At 40.4% G+C, this 14,676-nt stretch overlaps 1 protein-coding gene across 3 annotated transcripts in view; it reads right to left on the reverse strand.

The window, feature by feature from the left end:
* Window positions 1-925: 925 nt before the first annotated feature.
* The window catches only part of LOC122556434 (UDP-glucose 6-dehydrogenase-like), a 45,432-nt gene continuing 31,681 nt past the window's right edge, over window positions 926-14,676 (reverse strand). For all 3 annotated transcript variants that reach the window (XM_043703079.1, XM_043703077.1, XM_043703078.1), the window contains exons 9-12: window positions 13,212-13,351; window positions 10,013-10,104; window positions 5,981-6,091; window positions 926-3,860 (exon numbers count right to left, since the gene is read on the reverse strand). In XM_043703079.1, coding sequence (XP_043559014.1) covers window positions 3,753-3,860; window positions 5,981-6,091; window positions 10,013-10,104; window positions 13,212-13,351 — 451 coding nt within the window. In that variant the 3' untranslated portion in view covers window positions 926-3,752. The remainder of the gene's footprint in view (window positions 3,861-5,980; window positions 6,092-10,012; window positions 10,105-13,211; window positions 13,352-14,676) is intronic.

Below are 14,676 nucleotides of genomic sequence, written 5' to 3' on the forward strand. Positions count from 1 at the left end.
GCCAGTGACACCCAATTTAAAAAAAATAAATGCAACTTTTGAGAGGAAGGTGGATAAGGCAGTTATCCCTTTTGTCCCTTTATCTGTCTTGTATGATATTTCAGGATGATTCGAGAGAGGGAAAGAGCAGTGATGATTCTGCCAACAGCAGTTTGTGCTATCTTTTCTACACTTGGCAATCAAAGTGGTTGCTGGCATTTGATTGACTTTCAAACTGCAACACTATGGCTCCATCAGGGTAATACTATTGACCAATTGGTGTCTCCCCTTCCAACTGACCCGGGCAAATTTGCATTCACTTGCAATGAAGGCATTAATGTTATTTTGTTAACTGTTTCCAACAAACATCAAGTCTATATCAGAAAACAAATATTTTTATTCTTGGAATAACCTAGATATTAACAAACAGGAAGATCCCAAAGGTTGTCTAGATACGTCGCTTCATGCCACTGGAGTGCTCTGCTCTGCCCTTTCAGAGGGCAGTTAAGGATGGCAACCAATCAGGTTGATGTTTATCTGGTTTGGCCTACACAGGACTCCAGACCCACTTCCCTTCTCTGAAAAGGCATTAGTGAACCAGATGAGTTTTAATGATAATTAACAATAGTTTCATGGTCATCATTACACTCTTAATTCCAGATTTTTATTGGATTCAAATTCCACCATCTGTTATGGAGAGATTTGAATCCGAACTTACAGAACGTTACCTGGGTTTCTCACCTCCTCTGAAATCCTGTATTTCTGGTTGGCAGAGCAAAACATCCATCACTGCACAAAGTATCAAATGCAGGTCCAACCAAAGCATACATTTTGAGATAATTTTATTTCAAACAAGATGGACTGTTGATATTCAAGTGACAATGCCTGGGACAAGTGCTGACCCTCATGGTTGGTGGTGCATCTGAAAACAGACTTGTAAACAAAATCTTTTAAGTTTCCAAATTTTGATTTTATTATGAAAGAGGCTTATCAAATACGATTATTCTTCAATGTAAACACAAAACAAAAAAGGTTTATACAGAAGTGATCTTTATACAAAGTCACCGGTATAATCAATTCAGGAGTACGTACATGTACATTTTTCACAGTATCAGTCGATGCCAAATATCACTATTGAAAAAGTTATTAACTTGGGATTTATGTCTCAACGCTTTTCTGTTCCATTTCACAACATACACACGCTTCATTCCTCTAATTAAAGGTTCTACATTCACTATTTATCAAGTTGCTATCGATGCCAATAAAATCCAATCCTTTTGGTATTGGAGAAAGAGGTCCATCCAATTATCAGGTTGTGATAAACCAGCTTTTATTAAAATAGAGAATAGGCATCTATTTTCCACATTTCAAAATAAAGTAGGTTACAGACTCCAGTTTCTCCTTTTAAAAAAACACTAATGTTTTGATCATATCCAAACATCTTCAAGGTTTGCAACAATAATTCAATGGATTAAAATTCAGTATTAAAAATTCCTGGCTGCTAATTTCTCACTGGTTGTTTCCCTTGGACTTTTAAACTTACATATTTTTAAAGTTATTTTTCTTAAGGATTCTGTATGGCAGTGAAGATTCAGTGATCATTTGGAATGGAACTCCTTTCGTCTCGGAAGGTAATTAGCCATAGTCCATGACAGAAAGTGAGCATCGCACTCTCTCTGTTTGAAAAGAGGGACAATTGGTTATAAAGCTTGAGGAGCACCTCGCTGCATCAGGCAGGGAGCAGATAAGGAGGCAGGTTCCAAGTCTACCTCAGCCAGAGTGTAAATTGAACCTGTGCTATTGGTATTACTCTATACCATTTGCTTGTCATCTAGGCAGCTATGCTGACCATCCTGTTTCCACACCCACAAAATATAATAGTAATGAATGTTTTTTTAAAAAACCCACTATAATACCCATAGACAGTTTTGGGATTGGGAACAATGGATTTAAATATAATCTCAATTTGCATTGTGGTACCTCTCAAATGCTGTTGCTGCCCCCTGTTTAACTCTTCCATCAGTGAGTTACAGGAGTAATTTTAATCTAACCATACAATCGAGGGTGACTTTGTGTTTACATCATTCTTTATTTTACTTTCTGCTGAAGTCCTCAGGAAGGGTGCAGAGCTTGCACCCCTATCATGTGGGATCCTGCCTGGTGAAAGGTCTCGCTGTAGTGAGGGCACAATTCAAGGATTTCCTCAATTCGCCACCAGCGGGCATATGGTCCAGGCATCTCTGCTTTGAACAGCAACAGAAGGAGCAAAATGTACCCCTATAAACACACCATTAAAGGCAGTAATGTGCTACACTTCAAGGACACAGGGCTGCCACTATATTCAGTCTGGCACTTGGTCAAACAGAAATTTACTGAAAAGAGACTTGTCAAAGCTTTTTGTCTTGCACTCATCAGGACAAATGCAAGAATGCCAAATTTCAAACAAACAATGGCACAATCACAGGAGAAAAAAAGATGCTGACTGGCACAGGCATCACCATGAGAAAGCAACAGGAAACTACAGTTGCCCCCAAAGAAAAACAAGCTCCTGGGTAATTTCAAAAAGACACAAGGACCGTAAAAATATTGTTCTAGTTTCCAGAGAGAGTTCCCAGTGTATGAAGGTTATCTTGCTTCTAGCAAGTCAAAACGAACCATATTATGAATTCAACAGATTGTCTCATTTCAGCAACATCTTCAGTTTGAGTGGACTGTTGATGTCTCTACTTGGAATTTTCCAAAGTTCTGATATTTCAAGTGGAACCTCACAGGACTTAAATGAAACTTCAATCAAAGTTGAAATTAGAAAAGTCTAGCACCTTTCCCTGACTCTCTATGTTGCTTTAGACTTGGCACAGATCTGGCAATCTTCAATGAACAACATTTGCTGAGGTTGCCAATTGTGCAACAAAACAGCAGCCTTTAGACAGACATATGTTTTGTTCGAAAGTTACGAAGTCAGGGCTCATTAAAAGAAATAGAATGGAAGATAATTCATTCATAAAGATTCTATTCACTTGGTCCTGTGTTGCAAACTCTCCAGGGACTAAACTCTTCCCACAGGAGAGATGGCTGCAGGCCAACCCAGGTCATTAAACCAAATTCTTTGAGAAAAAGAATTATTGAACCATCATTGTTGTTAGGGGTATGGGGGGGGGGGCAGTGGTGTGGTGCAGAGAAAAGATCATGCTGTCTGATTGTCAACTAGCATTCAATTGGATAATAGGACGGCCTACTCGCTTTCTAATGGTTGCTGGAAGGCAGTGCCCTCAGAGGGTGGATGTGTTGGGAGGAGTGTGGGTGATGATGAGGTTGGAGGCAAGAGTTTCTGTGTTGGCACCTCCATGAATATTTCCAGAGTTGGCACCTATGCTTGGTCCATGAGGAAAAAGCCTGGACGATGGATCCAAAGGACTTAATTTCTGTGCATCCTTCCTCCCCCAACTACAAACGTACATAGGATTATGATTAAAAATTTAGAATAACTTACTCAGTAACAATGTTGCAGGTTAGACATCAGTGTAACCCTTGCAAACATCTGCCAGCTCAAATGGGGCCTCTGTATAGACTCCATCCAAAAGGAAAGATTAAAAAAAAACACAAATTGAGGAGGTGCCCCCTTCTAACACTTTCATAAAAACTACCTAAAAATTGTCAAGTAGTGTTATAAGCATAATGGATATATGTTGAAATTTTTTCCTCATTTATAAAAACAACTAATATTGAGTGTACAAAATAACTAATAACAGAAAGTCACAAGGAGCAGGTAACCGTTAGATTTTTAGCTTCTTAGTAGGGGGAGCTTGCAAGTCGATCCTGGAAATATCTTTGTTGGCTGTGAATGGTATCCTCTCAGTCACCTTCTTTCCGATAGTTTCAACCTGTTAAATGGAATTTGGGGAACAAAAATTGCATTAAAGGCCTCAGTAGTTTGTGGCTCAATGCAGTCCAAACATTCCCTCCAAGTGTTTGGGTCATGTCCGCATTGGTCTCTTTGTCGGCTCAATTGGGAGATGAAGAGGCTTTCCTAATGTTAAGGTTCAGCAAAATAACAATGTGCATTTATAGAACACATCTGACACTAAATAGTGTCCTATTCACAAGAGAATTGGATAGCAGGACATTGAAGGAAATATTAGCTGACTTGGCCAAAAGCCTTGTCAAAGCATTTGTTTTGAAGCAGTTTAATAAAGGAGAAGAGAGAAGGGATGGTTGAGGGAGGGAATTCCAGAATGTTGGGTCTGGACAAAAGCAGAATACTGTTTTTGCTTCAAATGCCCCGCACCTGCAAAATACTGGAAGGCACTCAACAGGTGAGCCGTTTCAGGTCAATGGCTGTCCATCACAAGGGAGTGACATTGAGGGGAGCAGCTTTTAAACAACTGCAGACCTAGAACTACATGCATCACCACAGGATCTGATTTTTCTGTCTATACATCTCCATATCTCCTCCTCCTGCCTTTCAGTATCATCACTTCTATCTTTAATCCCTTGACCTCAGAAACCTTTCCAACAAGTTATTTCCCGATTAAGGTACTTGCACAAAAGTTATTCATTATTAACATCTTCCAGTTCTGATGATAGGTCAACAATTCAAAGCATTGAGAGATTAAGGGTCATCATGGAAAGCAGGTCAGGCAATGTACCAGACATATTCTAACCTTAGATCATCCAACTGTCACTGGTGGAAATGGTGAAGTTGGGTCTTGGGCAGTATAGAGGGAGCTCTGCTCTGCTTCAAATCTTTATTTACCCGACCTGCGAAGCCTGGATACCATTCTAACATGGCATGACAGAAAATGGAACACATCTCATTGTCCAACATTCTCTTCATTTCATCAATTTCACACTTTCAGATATCAACGGGCGAGGAATCAAATAGTTTGCCAGCAATCAACAGCCTCCATGAGACAACATGACTTTTGGCCTTTCATTTAAATCTTGTGGAGGGGACAGCCCAGAATTGGTCTGAAATCAATTAGGAATGATCTCAAGCCCTTGGAGAAGAGATTTACTAGAGCTGGTAACGGAATGAGGGAGTTCAATCACGGGGGGAGATTACAGAAGGTGATGCAGAGAAAGTTAAAAGGGAGATTTACAAATGGTGTTTAAAATCGTGAAGATTTTGATTGAAGAGACATAAAGAGAAGCCATTTCCAATGGAAACAGATTGAAAACGATTGACAAAAACATTAGAGATGACCTGGAAAACAATGCTACAATATGTGATGGAAGCAAGTTGACTGCAACTATCAAAAAGGAGCTGTAAGTACACTCAGACTCAAAAGGAAAAACATGCAGGCAGGGCTATGAGAAAATGTGTTAATTGTATAGTTCTTCTCAAGTGCCAGCACCAATACAAATGGGCCAAACTGCCATGTCTCTGTGCTGTGCCGTACCATTCTATGGTTTATTCTTTTAAAGATAGGATCAAGGGGTCATCCATAACTCCAGCCATTGAACAGGGGCTCAGTTAATTACTTCTCTAAGTAGTTGGGTTTCCTTTTTAATGTTGCCTATCTTTATTTTTCTCTTCATGTTTCAACCTGGAGAAAGGTTGCTAAAGGGTTGAATGATGACTGAGCTTTTTGAAAGCTTTTGATAACTTTTCCCACACTATTGAGACCCCCCCCCCTTACAATTATCTGGCGTTTCTTGAAAATTAAGGGAGACACAAATGGAAGGTCTCTTACAGTCAGCTTTGTACAACTATGTAAATGAGAACATGTATTAAATTAAGTTAGCATATCATTGTCACACGATTAGACCAGCTCTTAAACACTCATCCTGTTTTCACAAGAAGACAAACATTGGTCTTAACACGGCCAAAAAGTGTTTGTCCATTTTGAGTGAAAGACTTTAAACAGTTGAGGCTTTCAAGTGAATACTGATCAGAATATCAGACCATCGCTGGCCTACCCACCTCGACCAGTTATGGACTTGACTAAAGGAACCAATCCCAATGCTAGATTGAGTGCTTTTCTGCCATTTATTCCCTTACCTGGAAACCGAGGTGTTGAAGCTTTTCGTGGAGACTGTCCAGAATGCGTCTGCCGTCAAAGATAAATGCGGGTTTCAGCATCGCTTTGTAGATCCTCTCATAGTCCAACTCCTGAAAGGCCACAAATTTAAACTAAGATAGGGACAGGATCTACAAATAAAATCCTGGTTACAATAAATGCAAATTTACAAAAGATCCTACACAAGACTGCAGAATAGATAGAGTTGAGGAACAAACGCGTACAAAAATTAAAATTTGAACATGTCGAGTTACGCTAACAGTACATTTAAGATTGCAGCATCCAGATTACAGACCTTTCCCAACCTCAACATATGATTTTAGGCTGAATATGTGTCATTATGTGCATTTCCCAATAAAAGAAGTCTTCCTTGTATAAAATGCCTTTCTTGACCTTCAAAATGTTTCAAAGGCATTAAATTCACTTAATGATATACTGTAACAATGTAGGGACTCCAACAGCCAACTTACACACAGCAACTTCCCACAAACAACAACGTGACAGCAAGATCGTCTACTTTTGTGATGTTGATCAAATGATAGGATACCAAGGACAGTTCTTGATCCTCTTCACCTTAGGGGGTCAATACGACCTCTAGTTAACATCTTATCCAAAACCTCTGAGGGAGCACTGTGCTAGGTTTCAGGTTAGATTTTGTACTCAAGTTTCTTAAGTGGAACTCGAACTCTATAATCTTGACTCAGAGGCAGAACTTGAGGTGGGCAGGGAGGGGCTATCAGTACTGAGACTGCAGCCCACCCACTCCCAGAACTAAACAACAATAGGGACAGAAACAGTATTCCTGAAGCCCATCCCCATCTCCCTTCGCAATCACATCCTTCACCAATACTATTGTGATTCTTGGTAACACTTCTGGCTTCCCATACAGCATGTAATCTTAATATGGACAGATAGTGGTGCAGTAGTAATATTACTGGACTACTAATCCCAAACTAATGCTCCGGGGACATAGGTTCAAATCCTACCATGGTTTCTGGACGATAAGCTAATATTGGTGATGGTGACCATGGTAACTATTTGGTTTACTAATGTCCTTTAAGGAAGGAAATCTGCCACCCTTACGTGATCTGGCCCACGTGACTCCAGACAGACAGCAATGCAGTTGATTCTCAACTGTCCTCTGAAATGGAAAGCTACTCAGTTCAAAGCAAACTCAATTCAAGGATAAATGGGAATGTGCAACAGAAGCTGGCTTTACTGCAGCAACACCCACATCTGTTAAAAGATTTAACAAGATGTGAGTTTGTAACTCCAACATCTTTAACCTCCATACTGTCAAAGGTACCAGAACACTTGTCAATTTACTTGATTACACTCTCAACACCATTTTCACACCCTTCTGACCAGTGAAACAAGCATCAGTAGATACAACCAACCTCTCTTCCCCAATAAAAAGTATCAGCAAAAATCTCCAGAGTTGAATATGCCTCCAGTCCTCAATGGTTTCCAGTGCCCATCTTACTGGCTAATCTTTAAACAGCCAGTCAGTGAGGGATAAAACTGGAGTCTAATCTTTGTAGAGTTATGGAACTTCTATTTAAAGAGATACAACCTATAAACATTGGGACGTGATGGCCCAGTGGTATTATCACTGGAGTGTCAATGCAGAGACCCAGGCCATATTCTGGGGAACAGAGTTTGAATCCCAGCATGACAGATGGTGGAATTTGAATTCCATAAAAATCTGGAATTAGAAGTCTAGTGATGACTGGAAATCCATTGGGGAAAAACCTATCTAGTTCACTAATGTAATGACAGGAAGCTGCCATGCTTACCTTGTCTGGCCTACATGTGACTCCAACCCATGTGGCTAACTCTTAACTGCCCTGTGGGCATTTAGAGATGGACAATAAATGCTGACCCAGCCAGCAATGCCTTCACTGGGTGAATGAATCAAAGAAAACATGCACTTCCAAAACAAAATCAACCACTGTTTCAGCCTGCTTAATTATACATAGGATTGAATTGAATTTATTGTCACAGGTTGAAAAGCTTTGTCTTGCGAGTAATGTAGTGATCAATCATGGGTCAAAACCACAGTTTATACCAAGATGACTGCATTCGTTACACTCTTGCTCAACAAAAAAGGAAAAGGGGACAGCAACAATGGTGACAGGTACAGGTCGGTCAGTTTAACATCAGACAATTGGACAGCAGCTAACATTGATGCAGAGGCAAAGATTTCAGTGAGAGTCATATTTGGTTAACTTATTTCAGTTTTGCTGACAAAGTAACAGAGAGAGTTTGTTTGACAGCCGGACAGACAGTTGAAAGTCAATACACACATCACATGTCAGCAATACTGAAGCCAGTGGGATAAATGGGTCGTTTCAGTCTGGATATGAAATTAGCCAATGGACAGAAAGCAGAATTAGGAATGGCAGCCTTTTGGAATGGAATGAGGTAGACAATGATGTTTTCCAAAAGTCCAGTACCATGATTACTGTTGGGTTTAATATATATTAAAAACACTTAGATTTGTGATACAGTATAAAAATTCAAAATTTGCACATGGTACAAAATATGAGGTTAGTAGAGGCAGGAAACCTCAATTTTTAAAAAGTACATGGAGAGCACTTGAAATATGATAATATTGAAGGCTATGGGTCAAGTGCTGGAAAATGGGGTTGGTATAGATAGGTTGGCGCAGACTCGATGGGCCAAAAGGCCTCATCTGGGCTGTATGATTCTTCAAAGAGTGTAAATAGACTGCAGCTGTTTAAGGTTGGCAGCATCATCTTCTCAAGGGCAATTAGGGACAGGCAATAAATGCTGGCCCAGCCAGTGGCACCCACATCCTGGGAGTGAACAAAAAAGTTCAGGAAGACAGTGGATTCCAGAAGAGACAGATAGGCAGACAACAGATCCAATTCAAAGAAGAAAAGGGGAGAGCTGATAAATTTCAGTAAGGTGAATGAGAAAAGACAACACCAGATAACTAATATTTTTGAAAGGATGCAAGAACAGAGGCACCCAAGGGTACCAGTGCAGAAATCATTCAAGAGGACAAAGACTAACAAAGCACAAAAGAAAAACATTTGCAATTATATAGTATCCTTCACGGCTACATTTCTCAAAGCACTTTACAACTGAAGGACATTGTGAAGATCCAGTTATTGCTGCAATGTGGAAAATGGAGCAGCCAATTTATGAACAGCAAGCTCCCAAAAACAACAATGTGATAATAGTTAGATAATCTGTTCTTTAATGAGGGATAAATATCGGCCGAGATATCATGGATAACTCTTCTCTTTTTCAAAATAATGGCCCTGTGATACACAACAAAGGGCAAGTCAGACTTTTGTTTTAACATTTCATCTGAATGATGGCATCTCGGACAGTGTAGTGTTCCTCAGTCCTGCACTGCAATGTTCAACTTGATGGTCTACCTGGATTAACACGAAGCCATAACCACTTTAAGCCAGTACATTGCCAAGTCAAGACATGGCTGACACACATGGGATCCTGAGCTTTACAAATAGGGTTCCAATCCAGGGGATCAGTTGGCTGTATGGATGGTTTGTGATGCAAAGTGATGCCAACAGCATGGGTTCAATTCCCACATTACGATTTCTAAGCCAGCAGTATAGGTTCAGGTCTCCACACTGGCAATGGTAATTCACAAAATGCACCTCCTCACACTACCCCAGGTATGTGGAATGGCGGCCCTAAGTCCAACTAACCAACTGGCTCATTCCAGTGGAAAAAAATAAAAGATATTTTTGTGAACTATGGCTAACTACTTTGTGTTATACCAACATGTCTTGCAAAACTCATGTATTTAGTAACATATCAAAACAGACATATCTGTTAGAACAGACATATATCACAACACAGGACAAACTTGATTTCAACAACTCTACAATTAAATAAGTGGATTTTTATGCTAATGGCTACCGATTCGGGGCAACCTCTTTATCTACAAGATCAGAAGGAAGAGTCAGAAGGAATAAATAAGAGGAAATACCCACAGCAGCAGTTACTTTTAATACCTTAAACATATCCCATTCTGTGCAGATCACGATAGCGTGGGCATTCTTACAAGCCTCATAAGGGTCTAGAGAGATGGTGACCAAACGTGACACTAATAAAAATAAAAGAGAACTTGCATTAAAAGATAAACCATCTACATTTCACAGCATCCTTCAAAACTGCAGTGCACGTTCAGGCCATTTTATAATCAAATTTTGAGGCATAGCTCCTGTGGTAACATTGATAGTGCACAAGCCAATTTGTGCATAGCAAGGTTGCACAAGCAGGCATGTGATAATGACCAGATAACTATTTTTGCGATATTAATGGAGACATCAGTAATTATCAAATGTACTGGCATAAACCACCTTTTAAATTAATGGTCATGAGCCCTTTCACATTCACCCGAGTGGGGTACCTCAGTTCAACATCTCAGCTAAAAGACTGCACCAAGAATACTGCCCACCGAGACACAGATATAAAGATAACAAAGTATGTACATCGTTTTATATGTGCAAGTGTGTCAGTGGATAGTATTCTCGGTGCAATATATATATATAAATATTGCCTTACACAGCCTCAGGACACCCTGAAGCATAGTGCAACAATGAAATGCAACCAATAATATCAGTGCAATTTTCTTTAGAAGTGATGAGAATTAGAATGCCTTTTGCTTCCCGAACTCGTTAAAACAAAAAGAAAAGGGTTACCAAACGTGCAGTAAGGTGACGAAAATCAAAAAACTCTCAGAATGATAAGAATACGAGGTCATTCACCCCAGCATGTTGGTGCTGATGTTTTGAAGTATGAATCCATTGAATGAGACATTGGGTAATGTTGATGTATAAAGGGGATCTGGGTGTCCTTGCTGACCAGTCACTCGCAGGCAGTGAGGGAGGAACCCCAGTATCTGTGCTGGCAGTGAGAACAGGCAGCTGACATCTTGCAGAGAGGGAGCTACGTGGAGGAGCTTGGGGCCCCAGCAATAACTGGTGAACCTTGAACTTTATTATTTTTTTTCTTGGTTATATAAAAGGGGCATTTAATGTTAAATATTACCGTATTTCTTTATTTTTCTACTCATTCTATGAAGGTTTGCAATGCTTACCTCTTAACTTTGTTTCTTTTACTACTTTGTATCTGAGTTTTTTTCTACCTAGATACCTTTGTACATAAGATGATGCCATATGTGGCAACATTAGATACTTTCCACTGTATTCCAATACTCGAGTACATATGACAATAAGCAAGCAGTTAGGAAGGTAAATGGTATGTTGGCCTTCATTGCAAGAGGGTATGAGTACAGGAGCAAGGATGTCTTACTTGTTGAGACAACATTAAAGGGGGGTAGGGGGGTGGTCAATGGCCTAGCCATCCAGGTAATGTTCTGGGATCTCTGGTTCGAATCCCACCAAGGCAGATGGTGGAATTTGAATTCAATGAAAATCTGGAATTAAAAGTCTAATGATGACCACAAAACCATTTTCAGTTCTTGGAAAAGTCCAACTGGTTCACTAATGTACTTTTTGAAAGGAAACTGCCATCCCTACGTGGTCTGGCTTACATGTAACTCCAGACCCACAGCAACATAGTTGACTCTTAACTGTCCTCTGGGCAATTAATTTTGGGCAACAAATGTTCACCTATCTAGTGACACCCTCTTCCCAGGAATGAATTTTTATTAAAATACCTGGAATATTGAGTGCAGCTTTGGTCTCTTTGCAAAGGGAAAGATAAACTTACCATAGAGAGAGCAACAGCGAAGGTTCACCTAACTGATTCCCGAGATAGAGGGTTTGTTATAGGAGGAGAGATTGGATTGACCGGGCCTGCATTTCGCTTCGAAAAACAAAAGGCAAGCTTTTGAAACATATTAAATTCTGGACAGACTGGATTGAGGGATGACATTTTGCTTGGGGGCTGGAGCTTCCAAAACAAGGGGTCATGGTTTCAGGATATGGAGTAGGCCATTTCGGATCAAGATGAGGAGCAATATTTCCTGTGGTGACGGTGAACTTGTGGAAATCTCTACTGCAGTAGGCCGTCAAGACTAACTCACTGAATCTACTTAATACAGAAATAGATGTATTTCTAAAAGCTAAATATGTAAAAGGGGTACAGGGATAGGAGTTTGACGTTGAGATCAAGGATAGATGATCATATTGAATGATGGAGCAGACACAATGGGCCAAATGGTTCCTAAGGTGTAACTTTCTCAGTTCCATTGCTCTACTGATACAGTGTAGTCCTTGCTAATGTTTATCCAATCAGAGCGTATTTCCAACTCTCTATAACTCAAATATAGCGTCATTAGCAGTTGGTGACATCACACCAGCTCCTAACTCAGAAGCCTCTAAAAGTGTACAAGTGAAGCTTAAGATGTTCATGGATACCAGTTACAGGTTAAGAATGCATACATTAAATAGGTTAACGCTGTGTCAACATTGATCACACATCTTCATTAATTTAGTTTCAGTCAGAAAGAAAGGCGAGTCGTCTATTTGCAGTCATCTGTGGTGACTCCGCTGGTGAGTAAAGAGAGAGAGCACTGCTCGTGCATAAACAGCAGAAACTTTATAAACCACTTGGACTGAGGAGTTTCACAAAAAGAATAAATCAAAAATAAATGAATTTCAAACCAAAGAAGTTCATTGTGCGAGGTGGGTTCCACCTAGTGGTGGCATTGGATACTAACAATCATAAAATCAAAAATGACAACACCAGGTTATAGTCCAACAGGTTTAATTGGAAGCACTAGCTTTCGGAGCGACGCTCCTTCATCAGGTGATTGTCACCTGATGAAGGAGCGTTGCTCCGAAAGCTAGTGTGCTTCCAATTAAACCTGTTGGACTATAACCTGGTGTTGTGTCATTTTTAACTTTGTACACCCCAGTCCAACACCGGCATCTCCGAATCAATCATAAAATCATACAGAAAGAGACTCTTCAGCACCACCAAAATACACAAAATCTACACTGTACCCATAGCCTTGAAAATTATGACAAATGTTGTCCAACTCCCTCAGCTTTACTGCGTGCACTGCAATGAACATTTGAAATGTTGTTGTGAGGCTTGGTACAGGCAGAAACCGAAGGTTTAACAAACAGTGCGATACCAAGACTGTTTGCTTCAGTTAATGGATGAGCTAAGGCAAATCTTCCTCATTCAATGCTTATCTCAACAAAAATTCTCAAGTTCTCTGTTGTCCTGTATACATACCCCTGTCAGGATCATCATCACAAACACTGGGGTGAGACAGGTCTTGAATAATTTGCTCCTTCTTCACTTTTGGATCAAATATGTGCAGCCTGGCTCCTTCATCCAGGAGATATTTGGATATGTAGATACTGGATGACTCCCTGCAATGGAAATCATTCTTGAAACTTGAGGCCAATTGGTTCAAGGACCCAATAGCAGTCTGGTACAAGAGACTGTGCACTGTATCAAATTGAACAGTACAGAAGGAGGCCATTTGTGCCAGTGGTTTTGCTAGCTTTCTGAAGCAATGGTCCAAAATACGTCCCATACCCCTTCTCTCCCCACCATGTCTTACAACATTTTATAGTCTTTATAGTAAAAACATTTACTAAATTCCCTTTTGAAATTAGATCATGACCAGAAAAGAAAACCTTTTCAAAAGCTTCCAGAGTACAGGGAAAAGACAGGAATATCTTTTTAAAAACTGTTTGGCTCTTACAAAATGCCAGAATGGATACAATAGGCTGAATGGCCTCCTGCTATGGTAACCATTCTGCTAATGCAATCAGGTTCTGATCAAACCACTTCCTGTAGTCATGAGGAAGTGAATTGAAAATCACAATGCACTGTAAAATAAATTCTCATCGCCCACCTCCTCACATTCTCAATTGAAATGAATGATTTTTAACACTGAGTAGCATGTAGAAGAGGGACCTAGGGGTTCAAGTACATAATTTTTTGAAGTTTGTGTCACATATAGGTAGGGTGGTTAAAAAGGCGTTTGACACACTTTTTAAGCTCTGATCTCCAGCATCTGCAGTCCTCACTTTCTCTTAGTTGATTTTAACCTCCTGCGAATCCTCTTGCAAGGGTGCCTACCTTGAAGAAGCTCTCCTCCTCCCTCTACAAGGATCTCAGTGAGTCCCTCTCTCACTGCACCCCCCAGGTCATCTCCTCTGCCCTGAAGCTCTTCAGCCATGTCCTCACAGCACCGCCTTCTTGACCTGCAATCTTCTTCCCGACCTCTCCGCCCCCACCCCAACCCCAACAGTGACGGCACTGTTCACTTCGATTGACAAACCCCTAGCCAGAGAAGCAATAGCCAACCTACTGGACATACAGAACAGAAAACAGGACGCTGAACCTATCAACAAAGACGGCATACTTAAACTACTGGACTTGTGCCTCACAACACACTTCACATTCAACAACCAGATATATGAACAAATCAACAGAACACCCATGGGATCACCGATCTCGGGACTCATAGCAGAGGCAGTTATGCAAAGGTTAGAACAAACAGTCCTACCACAAATTCAACCCAAACTCTAGGTCAGATATGTCGATGACACGTTTGAAATCATTAAAAACACGGAAATAGAAAAAACACACCGGATCACCAGCGTCACACTCACAGGAATCCGATTCACGAGAGAAGAAGAAAAGGATAGCCAACTCCCATTCCTAGACATGATGGTACAGAGAA

This window comes from Chiloscyllium plagiosum, chromosome 14 (assembly GCF_004010195.1).
Source record: "Chiloscyllium plagiosum isolate BGI_BamShark_2017 chromosome 14, ASM401019v2, whole genome shotgun sequence".
NCBI classification, from domain to species: domain Eukaryota; kingdom Metazoa; phylum Chordata; class Chondrichthyes; order Orectolobiformes; family Hemiscylliidae; genus Chiloscyllium; species Chiloscyllium plagiosum.